A 24,555-nucleotide genomic window follows, 5' to 3' on the forward strand; every position below is an offset into this window, starting at 1 on the left:
TGCTTCAAATGTGCCTAGCTGAATAAGTCAAATTGTTTTTCTTAGTTTTGTTTGCAATTCTACAGCTTTGCCCATACACTGCTACATTTTGCCTAGCAAAATACATCAAAGTGCTTTTCTGGTTTGTTTCAGATATGTTTTTCTCCTTCTGGTGGTGATGCTCTATTATGCCTTTCCAGTTTCTCTAATTTTCTCTCAAAATTAATAAAAATGCTTTTTCACGTGATGATGAGAACTACTTAACAATTGACTTTTTCGTCCGATCGGTATCTCCCTGTGAGAGCTAATGGCACCCACAATCTAATTTGCTTTAAAGTTATTTTAATTTGCTCACTAAATTAATATAATTGCTTTTCAAGTGATAATGATTTGCTTTTGTCAATTCAATTTTTCTAACACTTATTATGTCTCAAGTATGCTTATTATGGGGGAATATGGGATGCACTGGTCCATGCATTTCAAGTGTGATGAGCTCGCTTCATGAGGTGGAGTGCTTGCGCTGGCGCTGGCATGGGTGCGCTATCGTGTGGGGTTCTTTTCAGGTCGTCTACCATACTATGAAGGTGCATAATCAAGTTCTTTCCTGATTAAGTGTGTACGGGCAGAATGACCTTAGGATGCACGGGTGTTAGCCACATTCTAATTTAATTGTTATTTTGTTGCAGAAGTTACAAAACCCTCACCGTCTTTTGTTCGGTCAGCAATCGCTCAGCAGCAACTAAACATAATCATTTTTGAATTATACAAATTGGCAAAGTTTAGTTTAACTGCATGTAGCCCAAAGCTGCATCACATCGCATCGCCTTCTGATGATCGGAGAGAGTGTATATTAAGGTGGTAAACATTTCGCAAATTGATTTTTAGGCTACTTCAAGTGCTAGTTTCTTAGATATTAATTAGGTATTCACATAAGTAAAAAGAAAATGTAGCAAATAATTTAAAGATGAGAGAATGAGATTATTTTTTATGGAATAAATTAGCTCTTTGAGCAATTCTAAATTACTGTGAGATAATAAATTGTTTTAGAACCCCTCAAGAAAGCTTATTTTTTAACATCAATTTCTTTTTTTTAAACATCACCTAAGAAACAAAACATTAGGGATGACTTTATGACATATAGTAAGAGTGATCATCTTGAGAAAACTAGCAGGGAGTACAAGAGTCTCCATATATAGACCACTGCATCGAGTTGGCAGTTATGTACAGGCATTATAGCCAATTTTGTCCTAAATTTTGCTCATAGGCTCAAATTAGTTCTTGAACTACCAAATTGGCCAGTTTAGTCCTTGAATTTTGCTCCGAGGCTCAAATTAGTTCTTGAACTATCAAATCGGCTAGTTTAGTCCATTATACCCTTGCTTTATTGTGAAATATCCATTATACCTTTGTTTCATTATGAAATGTCAGTGAACATATCTGTTTTGTAAACTAATCATGAATTCATAACATGGACAATATAATTTGCACTTAATTCACACATTTTTATATCTACATCAAAAAAGCAAGTTTCATTATGTGGACGTATACTATGGGTTCTAATGAAGCAAGGATATAATGAATATTTTATAATGAAGTAAAGGTATAATGTATATTTAATGTAGGAGGAAGGATATTTTTAGCCAAAAATAGATACTTCAGGTGCGAAACTAACCGATTTGATAGAGCTAATTTGAGCCTCTAAACAAAATTCAGAGAATAAATTCGCTGATTTGATAGGTTAAGGACTAATTTGAGTCTCTCAGCAGAGTTCAGAGACAAAATTGGCTATTATGGCTTATATACATTCATGGATACATAGGGAACACTCCTTTCATGGGTGGAAGCATCACATTTCCATGCCATAAGCATGAAATACAACGATAGTCACTAGGTAAACTAGAAACGACAATCTTGGATAACACAGACTCGGTTATTAGAATCGCATTCTCTGCTACACTCTCTACTCGTCCTAATCAAGCCTGCAGCCAGAGATTGCAAGCAAGAGGTACTACAACCCCAGCATAGGTTCCTGGGGTCCAGATAAGCTGAATATCTCATCTCCATGGACCGTCGCGCCCTCATGGACCTTCAATCTTGATTCTGTTGAATGAGTGGGAGAGCCCATTGCTTCCCCTCAAACCGTGGAGCTCCGACTGGATAGTCTCCACGATCTTGACCTCCTCTAGGTCAGGTGTGGGCACATCCACATGGAACGAGCCTTGCTTTGTGGGACCAACAAAGTCCTGGTTCAGAGATTGCTGCTTCATGTAGTTGTACAGCTGCTGGTGGAAAGGGTGATCGTAGGAGTAGCAATCAACTCCGTCGAGTGACTCGTTGGATGAACCTGACCCTTCTCTCTTGCAAAAGTGTGGAAGTGACTGGTAGTCCATAACCTGCGGGTGACAGAATCGAGATTGTTAGTCGGAAACATGCAAATCAATCAATGGACCACCCCATAGTTAGAAAAGCCTATGAGAAGGTAGTTGTGCAATGCTGTGCCCACTATCAAATGTCCCTTGTTAAGCAAGAGGGGTTTTCATTGCTCCGAAATGAGCAGCTAAGATGCACCTATAATTTCCAGAGCAGAATGGTTGGCTACAGCTTTTGTTGAGATGCTTTTAACATAATCACATCAAGGAGAACTTCAGACTAAGGCTCAAAACTTTCAAAATAGGGATGTAAAACCAGACAACGTTACTATGAGGCTATATGTTTCGTACCAGAAAAGTGATATCGTTTTCAAACTTAAGGGAAATGTAAAATGAAGGATCTTTACCTTCAATAACTCATCCCTTCCGGAGCCATACAAGACTTGGATCTTCTTTTTAGTTCTTTCTTGTAAAAGTGGCTTCACAACCTGGCCATGAGTGAAAAGAAACTTCAATTCAATCATGGTAGAACATGACAGCAAGGCAACTTAAAAATCTAATAGGTGCACTGACCTTCCAACATGCCGAAAAAACATATGGAGCATTCACAATGTAATAGGTCTCCGTTTTCTCAGGATAATTAAGGTCATCAACAGTTGTAATCATGGTCAACATCTGCAGTATGGGGAAACAATTGACAAGTATTACTGCAACATTTCTTCCTGTAAGTAATACAAGCACATGATTGGCAAATAACTTGAAAAAACAAGAAAAAAGTTTAAATTACTCCCTGAACTATTCCTAGTGTTCGGATAACCCATGAACTTTAAAATCATCTATTTAACCCCCGGACTTTAAAACCATTTATTTAACACTCTGAATTTTAAATACCGAATCACATAATCCCTTGTAGTGGTTTGCAATAGCGATTTTGATGACGTGGTTGCCACACGTGGCTACCACGTCGTCTCTCTCTCGTGCGTTTGGAACTGAGTTAGCTTGGGCACTGGTAGAACTCGTCGCATATGACTTGAGTCATCCGGCCCGAGAGAGAGGACAATGGGAGGGAGAGAGAGGCCAGCGAGAGGGAGAGAAAGGTAGAGAGAGAGAGAGGCCGACCGCAGGGAGTTGAGGCAGAGAGGCCGACCGGAGGGAGAGAGAGGCCGACAGGAAAGAGGTGAGCGAGAAAAATATGACATGTGCGCATGCATGCCACGTATGCACTACCATGTCAGCGAAAATGACATCGTGAACTGTTCGTCACTGAAACTACCGCCACGTCAGTAAAACCACCGAGAAAAATCACTCTAGGGGTTATGTGATCCGCTATTTAGAGTTTGGGGGTTAAATAAACGGTTTTAAAATTCGGACACTACGAATAGTTCCGGAGAGTAATTTGAATTTTTACCAAAAAAAAAGTATTGTTTATGAAGATTTAAAGAATCTACAGCTATTAGAGTCTACATAATAATAATAATAGTAAGAAAAATTTCATGTGGTGTCAGCTGGGAACTAGAAGGACTGAATTACCCTCCATATCTTTTAATTCTTATCAAGCATTATCCCAGGCAAAGAATGCATGAAAAACAGATTAAACTGCTCAACAGTATTTGTCAATATAATTCCCGTTCTCCCATTGAATCATTACTGAGATGTTCATTTTACAGCTTTCAATCATTCCTCAAGCAATGGAGACATAAAACATCATACTACAAAATCTTAGGAAGCCCTTGCCCGCTTAGCAATGCAAATATGCTCTAGACACAACTTTTACATTGGCTATTCAGCCTGTCCAACCACTGTAACTGTTTGGATACGCTGAATTTATATGTTGAAATTGTTTCGATAAAGGAAGCTTTATTATCTCTTATCGTTATAACAAGGAGATACAACTGCATAAGAGTTCGCTTTCAGTTTCTGCACCACAATATGCACCCAGCCCGAAAGACAAGTACAAACATCACAAACAAAATCAAAAACAAGGCTCTTCAATAGGGCAACTCGAAGTTGGCAGTATTATTATGGGGGGCTCATGATCCGAAGCCTAAAACCCTATCCACGTCCGACGAAGAGTGTTCTGATCACCTACTCCAGTCACATACATGCCACAGGTACCACCTGTTGAGAGTCCATCTGTTGGAACTTGAATTCTAATATTATTTCCTGTTATATATATGTCCACGCCATGCTTATGTCCATTCATTTTACAGTTTCAAATTTCATGTCTCAGAAAGCGTCTCCATGCATGTAACTTGATTCAAAGGAAAGGATAAAGTGCAAGCATAAAAATAATAGCTCCAAGCATTTTTCTAGGTAACATGTCGAAACATTTCATGAAAGGAAAATCTCAACATAGAAAAACAAATCTTGGAACATTTCAAGCCCAAAATGTTAAAAAAGCAGGCATAAATGTAAGTTTAAACAGTAAATATTACAAAAGCAATGACTCCAATTATATACATAAGTAATCCAGTTCGTTGTGGCCTCATAGCAAATACACGTCAATACAACATAAATGAAAACGAGGCCATTTTATTGTTTCAAATGGCATATTTGCCATTGATACTAACCCTGAGTCCTGGCCACTACTGTGCGCTGTACCTTACACTTTTCAACAAATTTGTGCCCCGTAGGCTTCAGGAAGGGGCACAATGCACAGCATTATGTTTTCTAATGCCAACAAAGTAATTCTCTGCCCACAATATGTACATGGTTGGTAGATACATGAAACTAAATACTGAGACTATGGAGATGGGGAATACTTGGCTTGATTATTACCATTGGAGTTAGCTAGCTTATATAGATGTACAGGGTGCTAAACTAGGAAGAGATGAGCTATACAAGCTAAGGGATCAATCTCTCTAAACTGGGAAACTGTAGCTACCCTATCTATGCATACAAATCCTTTCTATACAAACATAACCCTAATAGGGTTGGTTGGCGGCTAGGGTGATAGGGCCGGTCAGCTGGACCTAGGTCTGTCGGCTGGGCCTCGAAGGATAGATATTCCAACACCCTTCCACAATATCAACTTGTAGCCTCGCGCATGTTGAGACTGGAGCATAAATCCTAGAACACCGCGGTTGGCAGACCCTTGGTGAAGATATCTGCGTACTGAAGGGTCGTTGGGGCATGTAGAATGTGGATGTCGCCAAGGGCCACCCTTTCGCGCACCAAAAGCAAGTCGATCTCCACATGTTTAGTCCGCTAATGTTGGACCAGGTTTGTAGAGAGATACATGGCGCTGATGTTGTCGCAGTAGACCAGGGTGCCCTTGGTCAACAGGCAATGGATATAGGCGAGGAGTTGGCGCAGCCAGCAAGCTTAGGTGACGGCGTTGGCAACAACTTGGTACTCAACCTCAGCAATAGACCAGGAGACGGTGTGCTAGCGCATGGAGGATCAAGAGAGCAAGTTGTCACCGAGGAAGACACAATAGCCTAAAGTAGACTTGCAAGGGTCGAGGCAACCCGCCCATACTGCATCAGAGTATATAACGAGGTGGTAGGAGGAGCTACGGGAGAGTTACAGGCCATGGTTGATTGTTCCCTTGACGTACCACAGAATACGCTTGATCAGTAGGAAGTGTTATTCTCGTGGATCGTGCATGTGTAGATAGACCTGCTAAACAGCATGTGTGATGTCGGGACAAATGAATGTGAGGTACTGGAGAGCACCTGCAGGGCTATGGTATAGGGTCGGGTTGGAGACCAAGACGCCACTGCAGCAGCCAGCTTGGAGCATGCTTCAATCGACGTGGTGCACGGGTTCCATGTAGACGTGTTGGCCCGCTGAAGAATTTCTGTGACATATTTTTCTTGAGAGAAAAATGCCACAGGAGTCCCGATGCACAGAGATGCCGAGAAAGTAGTGGAGATCGCCCAAATCGGTCATCGTGAATTCATTGCAGAGTGTGTTGATGATCCGCTGAAGCAGGGACGTGCTTGATGATGTTAGGATGATGTTGTCGACGTACAGCACGAGGTAGGCGATGTCGGTCCTGCTGTCGTCGACGTACAGCACGAGGTAGGCGATGTCGGTCCTGCTGTGGTAGACAAAGAGGGAGGAGTCTGTCTTGCAGCCGCGGAAGCTGATGGAGACCACAGAAATCTAGAAGCGGTTGTACCACGCGCAAGGAGACTGCTTCAGACCGTAGAGCGATTTGTTGAGCCGGCAAGCGTGATTTGGCTTGTCGACAAAGCCAAAGGGTTGCTAGTTGAAGAACGTCTACTCGAGCTTGCCATTGAGGAAGACGCTCTTAACGTCGAGCCGGTGGATGGGCTAGTTGTTGCAGACGGCAAGGGAGAGCGCGGATGGTGGTCGGCTTGACAACAGGGCTGAAAGTCTTGTCGTAGTCGATGCCAGGCTGCTAGGAGAAGCCACGTAGAAACCAACGCGCCTTGTAGCGTGCAAGAGTTGTACTTATGGCAAAATATCCACTAGTTGGAGACGATGTTGGTGCACGGTGGAGGAGGCACGAGATCCCAAGTGTTGTTGGCGGAGACGACGGTGAATTCGTCAATTGTCGCGTCTCGCCAGTAGTCATGTCGCGCGGCCACCGGCTTTAGATGCGAAGTGAGGGTGGATTTGGATGGAGATCCGCCACCACTGCGTGTAGATCCATCATCGTGCCAGCTGGTGATGCGGCAGGGAGATCACTGGTTGTGGGTAGGCCCGCCTAGAAACATGGCAGGGAGATCGCCGGCTGTGGACGGGCCAACCGTCGCTTCTAGGTGGAGCGCCGCTGCGGCTGCTGCTCTGGCTGTCGCGGCAACCGATGTGCTGTGGTGGGGCGTCGCACCAACTGTCATGCTGTGCTGAACCAGTGGCCCAGAAATGACCTCACGCGGCCGTCGGCTGTAGACACAAAGCTAATGTGCCGTCACACTCGGGACAGCATCGGCCGCCGGCACGTCTGAGGGACCTGTTGGTGTTGTCGTGCCTCTTGTAGAAGCGCCACCAGTTGGACTGGTTGTATGACCTACTAAAAAAATCAATGGCTGCATCGAATGTCATGTGCTAGATGAGGTTGGTGTTTGTGAAGCAAAGAGGAAAACGGTTTCATCAAACACCACATGGTGAGATAAGATGACTCGATTTGTGGCCAGATTAGGGCAGCGATAACCTTTATGATTCTCTAGGTAACCGAGGAAGACACAGGCGACAGAGCGAGGAGCTAGTTTGTGTGTCATGGTGGCAAAGATGTTAGGATAACAAAGGTAACCAAAAACATGAAGATGATTGTAGGTAGGAGGATGACCGAACAGGGCCTGGTGTGGTGTAGAGGAAGGTAGAGCTTTTCTAGGTCACCTATTGAGGAGGTAGGTGGCGGTGTGGAGGGCTTCGACCCAGTAGCAAGGAGGCATGAAAGCGAAAGAGTAGTGAGCGAAGAACGTCATTGATGGTGCGAATGGCGCATTCGGCTTTCCCATTTTGCTGGGATGTGTAGGGGCACAAGAGGCGGAGATGAATGCCGCATGTGAGGAAGGAGTGTGTGGCATGATTGTCAAACTCTCGGTCGTTGTCGCACTAGATATTCTGAATTGTGATGTTGAACTAGTTAGTGACATTAGCATGAAAATTGCGTATGATAGGCAGAGAATCGGATTTTAGCTTGAGAGGAAAAGTCCAATAATAATGTGTAAAATCATCAATCGTTACGACATAGTATTTCTAACCAGAAATACTGGGTGCAGCAGATGTCCACATATCACAATGAAGAAGCTCAAAAGGTTTATTGGTACTAGAAACCGAAGCAGCAAACGGGAGGCAAACATGTCGTCCGAGCTGGCACGCATGACAGAGGGTTGGTGCCGCTTTATTTGTGGCGATGGCGATGCTAGCGCAAAGTCTAGAGAGGGGTTGGCTGACGATATGACCTAGTCGGTGGATGATGTGATGTAGGCGTGATGACGATGGATAGGCGACGTGAAAACAAGTATAGGTCGTTGGAGTCATTGCACTTGAGAATCACGTTCCTAGTGCGGAGATGCTTCATAGAGAAGCCAAAGGGGTCAAACTCGATAGAATAGAAATTGTCAGTGGTGAATTTACGGATAGAAATAAGATTGATAATAAGGTTGGGGGAAACCAGGACATTACAAAGAGTGAGAGGTCTGCCGACATGAAACTCAGCATAGCCGGAGGCAATGACGTGAAGGACAGAACTGTTAACGACAACGACCTGTGTTCTAGTTTTCGAGGTTGGAGAGATGGGAGAGGTTACCTGGGTCAAAAGACAGGTGGGAGGAGGCACCTGAGTCCATGAACCAAGGTGCTTACTGCTGCATGGACATGGCATTCATGGCTTGGATGAGGGAGGCCTGATCCCATGAGGATGGTGCAGCAGGCGAGATGTTGTACGCGCCAAGTGCAGCAAATGCATGCTACACACTAGGAGCCTGGGGTCGTGGGTCGAGGATGCCTTGGCTGACCCTAGGCCACATGGCGCTCTAGGGCCAAGGGAAGGGGGCGACGGTGACGTGGGCGTCGTTGCCGTTGTTGCGACGATTGTTCTTATTCTTGTTCCTCTTGCCGTTGTTGCCGTTATTGCCCCTGTTGAAGGTGGAGTTTCTGGTGCCAACACCATAGCCAGTTGAGTGGCTGGAGGAGTTGTGTACAACACGTTTGGTGTTGGTTGTGGCCACCAGAGCTATGGAGGAGCCGGCAGGCGCAGCAATCTTGAGGTTCGCCTCCTCAAGGAGGAGGGAGCGAGCCTCAAGGAATGTAGAGAACGACGTCTTTGTCTTGATGACGGTGGCGATGTTGCAAAAGGGGTCGAACAAACCATGCAACATGGTGAGGACGAGAGTATCCTCAGACACCTTCTGGTCAAGGCCAATGAGGGCGTCGACGAAGGATTTGAGGCGCTGGGAATAGACCAAGATGGTCTGATCTCCCTGGGCCAGGTTGTGGAATTTTGCCTCAAGGGAGAAGGCGTGTGCCATCCTGTTGTCGCGGAACAGTCTCTCCAGACTAGTCCAAATAGCGTGCGCAGAAGCGCCGGGCACGATGACGATGGAGAGTATATCCTCGGAGATGGACGTGTAGAGTAGAGAGATGGGCGGCGTAACTGGTCCCCTGTCTTGGTGTCTGGCTTTGGATGAGCCATCGATGTGGCCCTTGGCACCGAAGTTGCTGACGAGAACTTGGAACAATTCGCGCCAGCGGGAGTAATTCGGTAGGTGAAGCTCGAGTGAGAAGGGGATGTGCATACACACGTTTATGGTGGAGAGAGTGGAAGCTTGGGTGTTGGCCATGGTGAAGTAGATTGGCGCCAGGAGGTTGCTGCTCCGGTGGGGGTGCGGGTGCTGCTGCACTGATTTGTGCGTAGAGGTGGGGGGCGATCGGCACAGGGGAAGTGTGCAGGAGGGGGGCGCAGAACTGAATAAGCACAGGAGAGGGGGGGAGCTCCTAGTCTGATACCATGAAAGAGTATGAAGATGGGGGAATACTCGGGATCAATCTCTCTAAACTAGGACACTACAGGTACCCTTTCTATACATACAAATCCTTTCTATACAAACATAACCCTAATAGGGTTGGCCGACGACTAGGGTGATAGAGTCATCGGCTGGACATGGGCCTGTCGGCTAGGCCTGGTAGGATAGGTAATCCAACAAATACATTAATTATTTTAGTTGTCAATACTGGGTTCAAAACCTACCAAAGACATTTATTGCTGAACTGAAACTTTCATGGCTACGATTGAACAATGAATTAAGTGTGTATTCTGCTTCTGCAGTTGTACCCCAGCACCCAGCCCATAGATATTTTAATGGACTAGTGTTCGCTCAATGATAAAATTCTTTTTAAGATTGCGAAAGTCAAGAATAGCTTATGATGGAACCAATCTAAAACAAACATTTATTTTACAAACAAATCGGGGTCAAGAGTCAGGGCAAGACCATAATTGCACAAAGCCAAAAAGCAATAAAGGAGAAACTGATAAAGGAAGAAAATGGAAGAGACATCCGATAAAATTGGAATGATACAGAGAAAATGGAAGAGAGCTACGAAAGATTAATTGTGCCCATAGATCACTTGATGCTCCACATAAATTTTAGTCGTATCTCGACGTCTGCATAATCAGTACTTTAATTACTAAAGATTTGGACTAGTATCTCGACCCCAGAACCAACAAGACAAAATTACTAACAACCGGTAATCCTACCAGTGATGTAGTTTCCCAACACTAAAAAGGTACTATCGGTTTGTGAGCAAGATTCAGTTTCATCCTAGCAAAATTCAAGAGAGCTATTTTATTGCTTGAAACATCCCATTAAAATCTATCCTCAGTTATCCTGCAGCTCTATCAAACAGTGAACTCAATTCTAGATGTCTTCTTAATTCATCTCGCCTTCAATTATATTTTGTTAATCAGTTTCTTATTATGCCACGTGGCTGCAAACCATAACTGCCACCAACAATCATGTTCATCTTTTATAAACTAAAAATATATACTGACGTGCGACAACAATTCTCATTCAGATCACCACAGAGCTCTATCAAAAATGAAAATAATTTGAGCTCACCTTTATCTGGCTCAATGCAGACAACTTCAGGCCAGTCATATCCATAACCTTCAAGCAGGTACTAATCTGTCTCCCGAACCTCTTCGATGCAGCAGGCTAATGAAGAACACAAAACATATTTAATCTCTTTCTCAAAATTTGGTACCATTGATCATTAATAAAAAAGCACTTACCAGGACAACACGGTCTCGATATTCGTTCATCTGTATGTGTGACTGCACATAGTGGTTCACCTAAGGCAATATGAATAAGATATTTTAGAGAAAGCATCTTCTTTTTATAGAAAAATAGTATGCCGTTGCATGTAAAATGAGTAATGTTGATATGTGGTTAACTATAGATCCTACAACTGAAGAAAAAATTATATCATTCAGCTTATCCTTTATATTCATGGTACATTGCTACTCAAATTAAGGGTGTTTTTTTATTAACAGACATGCTGTGCCACGCCAAGTTAAGATCTAGGAATCTGATTCAGAACTACTATTAAAATCCCTTGTCATTATTTAAAAATAATCCAATAGATTTAGATTTTTTTTTTCAAAGACAGTTAGCACCTACCGAAGCCTTGTCAAAGGTACTGAGAGCAACGCCAAATGCATAAACAGGTTGTCCCTACAAAAAGGAAACGACCATGAATTAAAGCACATAATAAAAGCCTTTATCGATACAGGGAAAGCAAACTGCTGCAAACTAAATAGACTGCTTATGCACATGTTGGGATCGGTGATGCCTATTTTGCTAAAGCATGAGCAATGTTCGCATATCCTTCACACCAGTAGTAAATATAATTAGATATAAAACACAGCTCACAACCAGCAAAGGTTAGGCAAATATGTGAGGACTCGAATAGAGCAGAATGAATTGGTAAAAATGTACCATAAAAAATATTAAAATGAGAAAGATGAGTTTGATCATTGTACCTGCTTGGAGGATCCCGTCAATCCAACAAGTAGCGTATCCCGAATAGCCTTGTATAAATCAGATGGCACTATGGGTCTCTGCAACGAAAGCAAATGGTAGATGCTGGTTAGACAAATACCATAAGCTAAATCATAATGTTGGATTGTGATCCAAATTCTTGTTGGGCCATACAAGAGACGCATTTAGCTCATGTTCTGGACAGTCCATATTAAACTCAAGTCGTATGTGTCCACCTCTGTAAATATATCTTGTAAGCTGTCAAGAGAGTTGAGACGCTCATTGTAATCCCCTGCATTGTACACATCCCTGATACAGTGAAGATCGCCGATTGACGCTCGTGGTTATTTTCCGCAAAGGTTTTCCACGTAAAAACCGTATCTCGTGTTTGATCCTGTCGTGCTTGTTTTCTTACAATTGGTACTAGAGCCGGATTGGATCTACACGAGAAACACACGAGTACGAGAAAAAAAAAAGAATAGATCGGTTTCTTCTAACATCCTCGTCACCGTTGGTCAGGGATTCGTCGAATTCGCGGCACGCCCGATCGAGCAACCGTCATCGTCGTCCGTTCTTCCTTCGCGCGATTTGACGTCACGCACATCTGTTGGCCTAGATGTTCACATGTTTACGATGGAGCAGCGATCGGCGCTAGGCGCCAGATCAATTCCCGAGGCGACCTCTCGAAGTCCGCCGATTGCTTGCGCCTATTCCTTCATCTCGCGCGTCCACCAGAGAGAAGCCAAGCCGATTCACCTTGAAGCCATTGGATCAAAGAAAAAAAAGAGAGGATCAAGTCCTGAGGACACCTGGCCTGCTCTCTCATGTGAAAAGCCAAAAGTTGTGATTATGCTACGTGCACACTGGATATTACCTAGAAGAGTTTACTAGCTTCTTTGCAAATCGTACACAGGCTACAGTTTTCCTTCTTGCTAGAGTTACACGGCAGTATACGTAGATCACTACAGATTATTTTTCCTTCTGGTATTTCTTCGTCATGGCTTCTTTGAAATATGATATTCCGCTGCTAGATCGAGATACAAGGTTTTCTCTATGGCAAGTAAAGATACAGGTTGTTCTTGCGCATACTAATCTGGATGATACGCTTGATAATTTTGGTAACAAAGATCAAAAGTCTTGGTCCGATGAAGAAAAAAGAAAAGATCATAAAGCTTTGTCACAAATTCATCTTTATTTATCAAACAATATTTTACAGGAAGTTTTGCGGGAGAAAACTGTTGCTGCTTTATGGTTAAAACTGGAATCAATCTGCATATCAAAGGATCTGACCAGCAAAATACATCTGAAGATGAAACTGTTCACGCACAAATTACAAGAGGGTGGTTCTGTGTTGAATCATCTTTCGGTCTTTAAGGAGATCATTGCTGACCTGCAATCCATGGAGGTAAAATATGTTGATAAAGACTTGAGTCTTATTTTGTGCTCATTGTCCAGTTTTTTTGCAAACTTCAGAAATACCATATTATACAGTCATGATACACTAACTTTGAAAGAAGTTTATGAAACCTTGCATGACAAGAAAAAGATGAAACAGATGATATCTTCTGATGGCTCTACTTCTAACGGAGAAGGTTTGATTGTACGTGGCAGGACAAAAGAAAAGAATTCGCATAATAGCCAAAGAGAAAAGTTCGAACGGTTACAGGGGCCGTTCAAAATCTAGAGGTAAAGAAAAATTCTACAAGTATTGCAAGAAAAATAATCATGACATATCTGAATGTTATAAATTTAAGAATAAAAAAAAGAAAAGGTAAATCTAATGAAGAAGGTAAAGCTTCTGTTGCTGCTTCTGATAATAGTTCTGATGGAGAGACTTTTGTTGTTTTTGCTGGATGTGTTAGTAGTGGTGATGAATACATTATTGACTCTGTTGCGTCTTTTCATATATGTATATATAGAGTAAACTTATAATTCTGTTCAAAATACTGGTTCTGTTAAGATAGGTGATGACAACCCACGTGCAATTGTTGCATGATGATATTGTTAGAACTTTGACAGATGTGAGGCATGTTCCAGGTATAAAAAGGAACCTTATTTTTTTTAGTACTCTTGATAATAAAGGGTATGATTGGTCAGGTGAAGATGGTATTTTGAAGGTGAAAAAATGTTCTCTTATTGTAATGAAAGATGATTTGAAATCTGTCAATTTATATCATCTCCGAACCACTACAATCACAGGTGATACCGCTGTGAGTTCACATTCATTACCAGATTCTAGTGCTACTAATCTATGACATATGCGTCTTGGCATATAAGTGAACTTAGTTTAGTAGAATTGAGCACAAGAGGTCTTCTTGATGGACATAGCATTGGCAAGCTGAAATTTTGAAAGTATTGTATTTTTTGCAAGCATAAAAGGGTGAAATTCAACACTTCAGTTCATATAACAGAAAGTATTCTTGTTTATGTGCATTCTGATTTATGGGGACCATCTCGTAGACCTTCGCTAGGTGGTTCTCATTATATGTTAACTATTATTGAGGATTACTCTAGGAGAGTTTGACCTTATTTCTTAAAACATAAATAAGAAGCATTTAAAGCATTTAAAGAGTGAAAGGTTTTAGTTGAAAAGTAAACTGAGAAGGTAAAGAAACTTCGCACTGATAATGTGATGGAATTTTGTTCTGATGAATTTGATTCATATTGTAAGTCTGAAGGCATTGTGAGGCAGTACACTGTTCCTGGTACTCCACAACAAAACGGTGTAGCTGAGCGTATGAACAGAACTATCATCTCGAGAGCCCGTTACATGTTGTCTAATGCAGGTATGCATAGACGTTTTTAGGTTGAAGTTGTTTCCACTGCTTGCTATTTTATTAATCGATCATCAAACATTGCTATTAATAAGAAAACTCCAGTTGAGGTATGATCTGGTTCTCCAGCTAATTATTCAGAATTGAGAGTTTTGTGTTGTCCTGCTTATGCTCACGTTGATAATAGTAAATTGGAGCCTAGAGTTATTAAATGCATCTTTCTTGGTTATAAATCTGGTGTTAAAAGTTATAAATTGTGAAATCCTGTAACACAAAAGGTGATGATTAGTAGGAATATTGTCTCTAATGAATCTTCTATGTTGTCTAATACTCCTGTTCAGAGTCAACAGAGTTATAACGTGCAGGTAGAACATTTTATTAATGCAGAAAGTACATCAGATGTTGCTGTCCAAGATGCGCCTATTACTGAAAGTTTATTTATGGACCATGATTCGTCTAGTGTTCTACCTTCTTCTCCCGTTGTGCAGCCTACACAATATTCTATTGCAATTGATAGGATTAGAAGACAAATTAATCCACCCAAGAAGTTAATTGAGGAGTGTAATATTGTTGTCTATGTTTTGAATTGTGCAGCAGAAGTTAAAGGTAATGCAGAACCTTCTAATTATAACGAAGCTATTACTTCTTTTGATTGCAATAATTGGATGACTACAATGCACCATAAAATTGAGTCACTTGAAAAGAATGGTACTTAGGATTTAGTCAAATTGCCAAAAGAAAGAAGCCTGTTCGTTGCAAGTAGATTTTCAAAAGAAATTAGGGTATTTCTCCTAATAAAACAGCAAGGTATAAAACAAGATTGGTTGCTAAAGGCTATAGGCAGATTCCAGGTATTGATTATAATGATGTCTTCTCCCCTGTTGTGAAACATAGTTCTATTCGCATTTTACTCAGTATTGTTGCTATGCGTGATTATGAACTTGAGTAATTAGATGTTAAAACTGTATTTTTACATGAGGAGTTAGATTAAGATATTTATATGGATCAACCTGAAGGTTTTGTTATTCCTGGAAAAGAAGATCTTGTCTGTAAATTAAAGAAATCTCTTTATGGTTTGAAACAATCCCCTAGACAGTGGTACAAGAGGTTTGACTCTTTTATGCTCTCTAATGGTTTTAAGCATTTTGATTATAATAGTTGTGTCTATTTGAAGACTGTTAATGGTTCAGCTATTTATTTACTTCTCTATGTCGATGATATGTTGATTGCTGCAAAGGATAAATCAGAAATAACCAAATTGAAATCACAACTGAGTAGTGAATTTGAGATGAATGATTTAGGTGCAGCAAAGAAAATTCTTGGCATGGAGATCATTAGAGATAGGAAAGTTGGCAAGTTATATCTTAGTCAACAAGACTATATTGAGAAGGTCCTTCGTCGTTTCAATATGCATGATGCAAAACCAGTGAGTACTCCATTAGCTGCACATTTCAAATTGTCTTCAGCTTTATGTCTTGAGTCGGATTGTGATGTTGAGTACATGTCTAGAGTTCCATATTTAAGTACAGTTGATTCACTTATGTATGTTATGGTCTACTCTCGTCCTGATTTATCTCATGCACTGAGTGTTGTTAGTAGATTCATGGTTAATCCTGGTAAAAAGCATTGGAAAGCTGTTTAGTGGATTTTCAGATATTTGCGTAGTACTTCTAATGCTTGTTTGCAGTTTGAAAAATCTGGAGATGGACTTGTTGGTTATGTTAACTCAGATTATGCTAGTGATTTGGATAAGAGGAGATTTCTCACAGGTTATGTTTTCACCATTGGTAGTTATGTTGTTAGTTGGAAAGCATGTTTGTAGGTCACTGTTGATTTATCAATTACTGAAACTGAATATATAGTTATTTCTGAAACATGCAAAGAAGTTGTTTGCCTGAGAGGTTTGTACACTAAGCTTTATGGAGATAATTCTTGTATTAATATTTTCTGTGATAGTCAGAGTGTTATTTGCCTTACAAATGATCAGATATTTCATAAAAGAACAAAACACATTGATGTGAGGTATCATTATATTCGAGATGTCATTGCTCAAAGTGATATTAAAATATGCAAGATAAGCACTCATGATAATCCTGTTAATATGATGACAAAGCTAGTTTCTGCTACTAAATTTGAGCTATGCTCAAGTTTAGTTGGTATTACAGTTTGAGTTATAGAGACTTTTGACGTCGGTGATATTTATTATTGAAGGGAGTTCATGGATGATTCTTTAATTGCTACAAGATGGAATTCATCTTAATGTGGAGTTTGTTGAATTGTGATCCGAATTCTTGTTAGACCATACAAGAGACGCATTCGACCCATGTTCCGGAACAGTCCGTATTAGACTCGAGTCGTATGTGTCCACCCCTATAAATATATCTTATAAACTATCAGAAGAGTTGAGACGCTCATGGTAATCCCCTGCATTATACACATCCCTGATATAGTGAATATCGCCGATTTGTGCCCGTGATTTTTTCCCGCAAGGGTTTTCCATGTAAAAATCGTATCTCGTTTTCGATCCTGTCGCGCTTGTTTTCTTACACATAAAATAAAATAGAGTTTCACAAGCATGTTTGTATCAGTATTTAGTGCATGATACAAATGAAGCAATTTTTCAAAAATTATGCTGCCACCAATGTAGGAAATATGCAGACAAAAGATATTGCTATTTGCCTTTAATTCATTTGTCTATCTTTTGCAGTCATTATAAAACATATTCGAAGTCATTGGTTGGCAGTCCTGTCTACCTTTCTGCTTTCTTTGAACGAAAAATTAAGACTTTGTACAATAAAAAAGGTACTTACAGATAGCACAGTGTCAATCTCATTATGTATCCTCCAATTTAAGCAATCCATCAGCTACACCAAACAATTGTATGTTTCATTAGTTCTTGTCAAGAGATCAACATATATAACTTCTCGACCTGAATGTAGAAGTTATGTAAGAAGCCTTAGTGCCTTACCATTTTATGAGCTTTGGGAACACTCCAGTCTCTGGCCTTTAGAAATCGCACCAGAGTCCCTCTTGGGTATCCTTGATGCACGTTCTGCAAATATATCACAACTAATCACTTTTCGCTCGTCAAATTTCTATTTTCAAAATCTAGTATAAAGAATCACAAAAAGTTAATGAGCAACGACACAACATCAATTGTAAAAAAGGAAAGACAGCTGCAAACAGAACACATCTAGCATCACAAGGGGACAAGTAAATATTGTTCCCTAGTGTGAATAGCTCAGTTGGTTAGTGCCTCCAATTTATGAATACCTTCCTAAGAAATTGGTTTCAACGAGTTTTTTCTAGCCAGCCAGGATTCGATACTCCCCTATCTTAAATTTAAAAAATGCCCAGGGAGTCTTTCCTCCTGGTTGAGAAAAATATATATATATTGTTCCCTAGTGGACATATATTGTGATGCTAGCATGTCGACAGAAAAAGAAAATAAAAGTGTTGTTTTTCAGTGGACATATTGTGATTCCAGCACAGTTGCGCAACCCCACACCTCGTTCTGATATCATCCATGAACCTTATTAGCATACTTATCATGAGTCATGAGAAGGACTCCAGGACCACCACCAGGAACAGTCCAGGCCACAGATGTTCAGGAATCAGGAACACATCAATATCCAGGTCCACCCTCATCAGCACACGTCCAAATCAAACAACAGAAACTTCTTTGGCCATTAATTCGCTCTCATTGAGATCCACATGTCGTATGGATTACACAACTACGAGCTTGGACATAGTCACATGGAGTAAATGACTAATTCAGAATCCAACTCCTAACCAATATAATCTTGGCATGATTGACCTCCCAAAGTCCTACATGAGCTTAGAAAGTAGGAAGTCTAGAAACCCTCCTAGCCGGCAGACATGACTGAATTTAGTTACGAGTCAAATAAGAAAAGACGGAGCATTTGGACGCCAAATGGCGAACAGGGAACAGTGGGAACAGTAAACGGCACCGACACCACAACTGTACCAAAACTGCAATTAGGGAACCAGAGTACTACTTGTCATATCTGGTGATATCTCCAAACAAAATATCTCTGTATGCAACCAAAGCAAATAAGAAGAGTTCATTTCCAAATGTTAGGCATGATAACGAAGTGCAAACTTCTCCAAAATTCAAGCTATACGGCAACAAAAAGGTGTTTCTGAAAGCTCCTAAAACACTTCAACCCACATGAACTTTAAGCTTTATGGCAACAAACGATGCTCTCCAAAGAACCAAGTTGAGCACTCAACATCACTTCAATCCACAAGAAAGAGAAAAACAAAGACCAAAATTCTATCTTGGCCAAAAATTCGAAATAATAAACACGGATGAAAGCATACTTGAGCTCAAATCAGCTTCTCTCAAGAAAAAAACCAAACTAGCTGTTCAAGATCCAAACTTGGCGTCCAAGTGAAAAAAAAAGCATGCAAAACCCAAATTTGATCACAATTCAAAAAAGAGCGACACAAAGCTTAACCAAAATTGAGTTCTGGACACAATGAAATACCAAAAGATCTAAGCTTTACACAGCTAACACAGGACAACAGACTAACTCGCAATTTCTTCAGAAAAATACACTGCCATGCCCCCCCCCCCCCCAAAAAAAAAGAATCGGACAAAAAAATCGAGCACCCAAATCCACCAAAATGCGAGCTAATAAACAGCATGCGAGCAAGAACAAAGGAAAACTTAGCTTCAACATACGCATAGCAAGCAAAAACAACACAAGAGCCAGGGGTTTTTGGTCAGAAAACAACCAGGACCAAATCAGCCAGCAAGAAAGCAGAGATCCATCAGGAACAGCGAGTGGAGAAGATCGGGACCTGGAATGTGGTCTTGAGCGGCTCCTCCACTGCAAGAAAGAAATTACCACGCACCTCAGTAACCAAGATTCCCAGAGAAAAAAAGCTCTTTTTCCTTTTCTTGTAAAAGGAGAAGAAGAGCACAAGAGTAGAGGACTCACGCTGGTCCATGAGCGCGGCGAACTGCTTGATGGCCTTCTCGGAAGCGGCTGCCATTGCCGGCGGCTGTGGAGTCCGCGGGGTCTAGCGAGAGAAAGATGGACCTTTTCTGCCTTTTCAATTCCGCTCCTCCCCTTTTCTCCCTCTGTTCTTGCCTTCTTGTTCTGTTCTTGTGCGTTCCCACACCACACCGTGCGTATGTGTCCGCGCTGGTACTGTGGTGGTGTGTGGGGGTGGATCTCCGGTGATCGTAAGGTTTGGTAGTTAGGGTCCTTCAACAGGGACAGCCGAGCAGGCGAGATTTTTTATTTTCTCTCTTTTGCTTTGGCTCTTGAAAGCCTAGGTCACGATAATACGGTGAGTTGATTTTAGTCGATCGAGCAAATACAATATTGGATAAAAATAATGCTCTGGTGTATATAACATCTATCATCGGATCATCCGATGCATTAAATTTTGTTTTGCCTCTTTGCATTATTTATTATCCAGTGTGTACAGCACATTGATCACTAGATTATCCGGTGCTTTGATCTTCAATTTTGATGGTTATAACCTTCTTGGGACAAAATACTAATTTCAACATCTTTTCATGCTAAATTTATATTTAGTTCCAGCTTAGCTTTGTTGGTTGTGTAGTTTTCTTTTCTGTACCTTCTTAATCTTACTTAGACGTGTATATTTTGGTGTTGCAGTTACTGTTGTAGCAATAGAGTTGTACCTATCAAGTATGTACTAAGTAGATGAAATGTAGCAACCTATTTTGGGCATTTTCTGCTCACCTTCATGACTACCAATTTGCAGTTAAAGTTTTGCTTGTAATCACTACTCACTAGGAATCAGCCAACCCAGAGGGATATTATATGTTGTTTATTTATATTATCATTTTCACCCATATTAGTTCCGGCACTAAGCATTACTAATACAATCTATAGTAGTTTCTGTCCTTTCATGATGTAATCGGTTAGCATGAACTGCAGATGTTTTTATATCAAATTAGCATCGCTTGGATTGCTTGGGTAATCCTTTCCTTTTGTATTTACCTTTCGCTGATGCTATAAAATTTGTAATTCTCAAAAGCAAAGCAGCTTCTGTGTAATGTGCATTAACCCTCTCTAATGATCTCATTGGTCCTTTTGATCAGGGGTTTGGAAAGGTTTATACAGATAGATGGGAATTTGCAAATGAGGGTTTTTTGAGAGGAAAAAACATCTTCTGAAGACCTTTGGGGGGGGGGGTAGTTAGGTTAGATATGTTCTACTAGCAAGAAGCAGTTTATTTTCACCTTTCAGTTTAAAAACTCGCAAACAACCCAAGGCATGATGTGTGTGCAAAGGACATGGAGGTTATTTGGTCAGAGAGACCTCTTTCAGTTGCAACAAGGTGATAATGAGCTCAACTACAAGTGATTAAATGTTGTCGGATGGAATACTTGTGTTATCTGTTGTTCCTTTTCTAAATCATGTGTCACTGTTATTACACTCTGATGCTTAGCTTTTGGAAGTGATATATGTGAGACAGTACATGTTAAATATGTGTCATGTTGTCCTTACATTGCTCTAGTTGCTAGCTGTGTACTATCCTTCATTATGTTTGTGGTGTGTTCCATGCTGGAATGAAGATATTAAGTTCTTTTCTTCTGAATTTTCTTTGAATTTTTTTAGTTTTTAAGACCATTTTGTTGTCCTGGATTTTTATCCCCTTGATTCCTAAGTAGCAGCAGGGAACAAAAACCCAAGTGGGAATATCCTTCAAGGAAACATATTGCCCTCAAAATCCTCCTAAGGGATCTCCTTCCTTGGATTCCCTTTCCTTGCTTCTAAACATAGCTAGAGTTGAAAGAGATAGGAAAGGAGAATCCTACTAAGAGGCAGTACCCTAGCCCAGCGACCTTGGCCACAGTCAGGCTTTGCCTCGGGCCACCATGGAGACTAATACAGTTGGAAATCGAAGTTGGGCCAAACAAAATTGACTTTGGTAGCTTAAGACTTCAATTAGAAAGGGCAAATCGGTGAAAAGGCAGCAGTGCATCACTTCAAAATTCCTCATTTCAGCACCGTGCTGCCGCCAACCAGCCATGTATCGTGCAACACGGCATTGTAACTGGCCAACACCGCGTCCGCGAGGCCAGGCCCATGCCGCCAACCCGCTGTGCGGTCATCCTGGAGCTCCTCGTACGGCAGGCGATCCTACGCTCCCGTGGGGAGAGACAGCGTCGACTCTTCTGTGGTGAGCCGATGACCGAGGCGGCTCACCGAGGACGATGTGGCGGACATGGTGGAGGATCAAGGCATCATAGCCAGAGTTGCAGCCGATGTTGTTGCAGATGTGGGGGCCAAAGGCAGATTCTTGGTCTTGTACTCTTGTGTAAGTTTCAATACCGTTTCTTGCAAAGACTTCCATTATTTCTTTTATTGCAGCGAGATCACATCGATTATAAAAATTATACCAGAACATTTAGAGGATTTTACTTCTTTGTCTAGGTTGATTTCTATTGACGAGAGGGGTTCAGACCATTTTTTTAAAAAAAAATCAGTACATATTCAGCATTACTTAACACATGTACTATCCGTTTAGTACTGATGGAAGCTAGGTAACCTGCAACCTAATGTTTGCAATCAATTGCAGTTTTTTTTTTATTGAGACGTTGTATGGTGAGAATGAATGTACAAATCAGAATTTGTGGGGCCGTAGAGGAAAACTTTGACCTTTTAGGTGCCATCAAGCTAATAAAGAACTCAACCAAGGTGATAAAAATCTACTAGTAGTCGTATTTATAAATTGCGGTAATGTGATTTATGAATTTTCAAGAATGAGGAGATTCCTGATTCACACTACAAGAAACAACGATGATACTAGCGCAAGCGGTGAAAATTAAATAACTCAAGGAAGCACAAATATACCCTGAGGTCCACAACCAAACACGAATAATATTGTTAATAAATTTAATTTAGATGAAATTATGTGTGATCGTGCTCTTAAGAAGCAAATTTGTGAGTATGACTTTGAAATTCAAGACCAAGTAAGGATGGTATATATATTGAAGCATTCGACACAATCCACTAATTACACTTCTCCTTGCAAATACAAGATCACAGTCACAATCCAACCCCTAAAATTTATTATGTAAATTTCTCAAATCATGATAGTCCAATAATAAGTGATCAATTTCAGACCTATGTTATTCATGTGAGGAGGCATGATGCATTTGCTACTTACAAAGGCATTGCAAGTTTGGCAGTGAAGATGGTTGAATTTGAGAAACATTTAATATTCCCATTATTTTATAGGCTCATTGAGTTGGTATTATTATTGCTTGTCTCAATGGCAACTGTTGAAAGAGTATTCTCATCAATAAAAATAATCAAGTCTAAATTACTCAACAAGATGTTGGATAAATAGTTCAATCATTTGATGATTTTTTATATTGAACAGGATATATTTAAATCACTTGATGAAGAATCCATCTGTCGGTAACACAGGAACCAGGGTCCCCGAGTCCCGAGGCCAGATCAGCAGTTTGCCACGTGGCTCCCTTCCGCGAGGTACGAGAAGACTAAGTCCCGAGAGAGGGTGCTCGGGGCCATGAACAGTGGTCCCGAGTACCCGAGTTCTCCGATGATCCGAGAAGACCAAGTGCCGGGAAGAGAGTGCTCGGGGCCGTGAACAGTGACCCCCCGAGTACCCAAGTCCCCCGCCGACCAGAAAAGCCAAGTACCGAAAAGAGTGTGCTCGGGGGCTGCGAACAGTGGCCCCCGAGCACCCGAGTACCCCGAGGACCCAAGGAAGTTAGTTTCGGGAGAGAGTGCTCGGAGCCGTGAACAGTGGCCCCCGAGCACTCGGTTCCCCGAGGATCAAGAAAGGGCATATCCAAGAGAGAGTGCTCGGGGCTGTGAACAGTGACCCCCGAGCACTCGGTTCCCCGACGGCCTAAGAAGTCCTTCGCCGGTGGCCCCCACAGAGGTCCAGCGGTGAGGTGTCAACCAGTGAAAGGCCCGATGCCGCATTTAAGAGGACACGTGGCCTGTCACTTCCAACTGCTCCTGCCACGCTCGGTGTCAGTCCCTGCCAAGACTTGGCTGGGAGGCGTGGGGACATTTAATGCACGGGTCTCATCCCGCTTCATCCAGTGCACCTCGGGATAACATCACGAGGCCCAAGGCGCCCCGCCTGCCGCCCTGCTGTGTCAAGCGTACAAGACCGAGCAGGCACGCTGGACCGTTCAGTGGCTGCCCGGTGGGCCCTCTCCGCGGCCCTCATTTGCAGAACGACATCATGACGAACGAGACCGGACAGGGGCGCGTTTTCAACCCCCCTGTCACTTCGCGCAGCAGCCCATGATGGTTGCTTTCCATTTATGGCACCTTGGAGCTCGTGCCCTCCCTTTCTGGGCACGCTACCGCCGGCGAAGTATTTAAGGAAGGGCCGGCCGACATAGAAAAGGGGATTGAGTCTTTAGACAAGGAGGAAGCCGAGGAAGAAGACAAAGGTCTAGTACAAGCACAGAAGCTGAGATCACCGAAGAACAAGGAGCCCGAAGCTCTAGGATAGACAAATATTCTTGTAACCAGCAACATCCCTGAGAGACATTCTCAGTGCATTTATAGCATCCACACAGGAGTAGGGTATTACGCTCAGTGCGGCCCGAACTAATCTAAAAACCTCCAGTGCATTTACTGCATTCTGCATCCGATCATTCCATTCCACTTGCCATCGCATTTACGCCCATTTATTTCTCCCGCAAAACAGATTCGGAATCATCCCCCGGCCGAATCTCAAAGGGGGTCCCTCCGGATCCCTGCTTTAGGAGTTCACCCTCCGACAGCTGGCGCGCTAGGTAAGGGGTTGCATCCCTGAATTTGTCTTGTTTTCCTGCAGAAAAATGGCAGGTGGCCATCGTCTCCGACGCACCGGCTTCAGCTCAAGTGAGGAAATGGAGCCCCTCGCGCAGGAGGCCCCAGTCGCTGCTGCTCCTCAACAGCAGCCATGGTTCGCCCGCACGGTGCTCCCCTCTCA

At 42.0% G+C, this 24,555-nt stretch overlaps 1 protein-coding gene across 1 annotated transcript; it reads right to left on the bottom strand.

Annotated features, from left to right (window-relative positions):
- Nucleotides 1–1,678: 1,678 nt before the first annotated feature.
- On the bottom strand, nucleotides 1,679–19,827 carry LOC133897674 (SEC14 cytosolic factor-like). Its single transcript, XM_062338471.1, has 11 exons — nucleotides 19,545–19,827; nucleotides 19,405–19,433; nucleotides 17,546–17,629; nucleotides 17,388–17,441; nucleotides 11,806–11,883; nucleotides 11,444–11,497; nucleotides 11,056–11,115; nucleotides 10,883–10,978; nucleotides 2,922–3,023; nucleotides 2,756–2,836; nucleotides 1,679–2,372 (listed from the first exon to the last, which is right to left on the bottom strand). Exons 1-11 carry the CDS (start codon nucleotides 19,597–19,599, stop codon nucleotides 2,058–2,060), a joined length of 1,008 nt encoding a protein of 335 aa, XP_062194455.1. The 5' UTR covers nucleotides 19,600–19,827; the 3' UTR covers nucleotides 1,679–2,057.
- Nucleotides 19,828–24,555: the final 4,728 nt, after the last annotated feature.

The sequence above is a fragment of the Phragmites australis genome, chromosome 17 (assembly GCF_958298935.1).
Source record: "Phragmites australis chromosome 17, lpPhrAust1.1, whole genome shotgun sequence".
Taxonomy (NCBI): Eukaryota; Viridiplantae; Streptophyta; class Magnoliopsida; order Poales; family Poaceae; genus Phragmites; species Phragmites australis.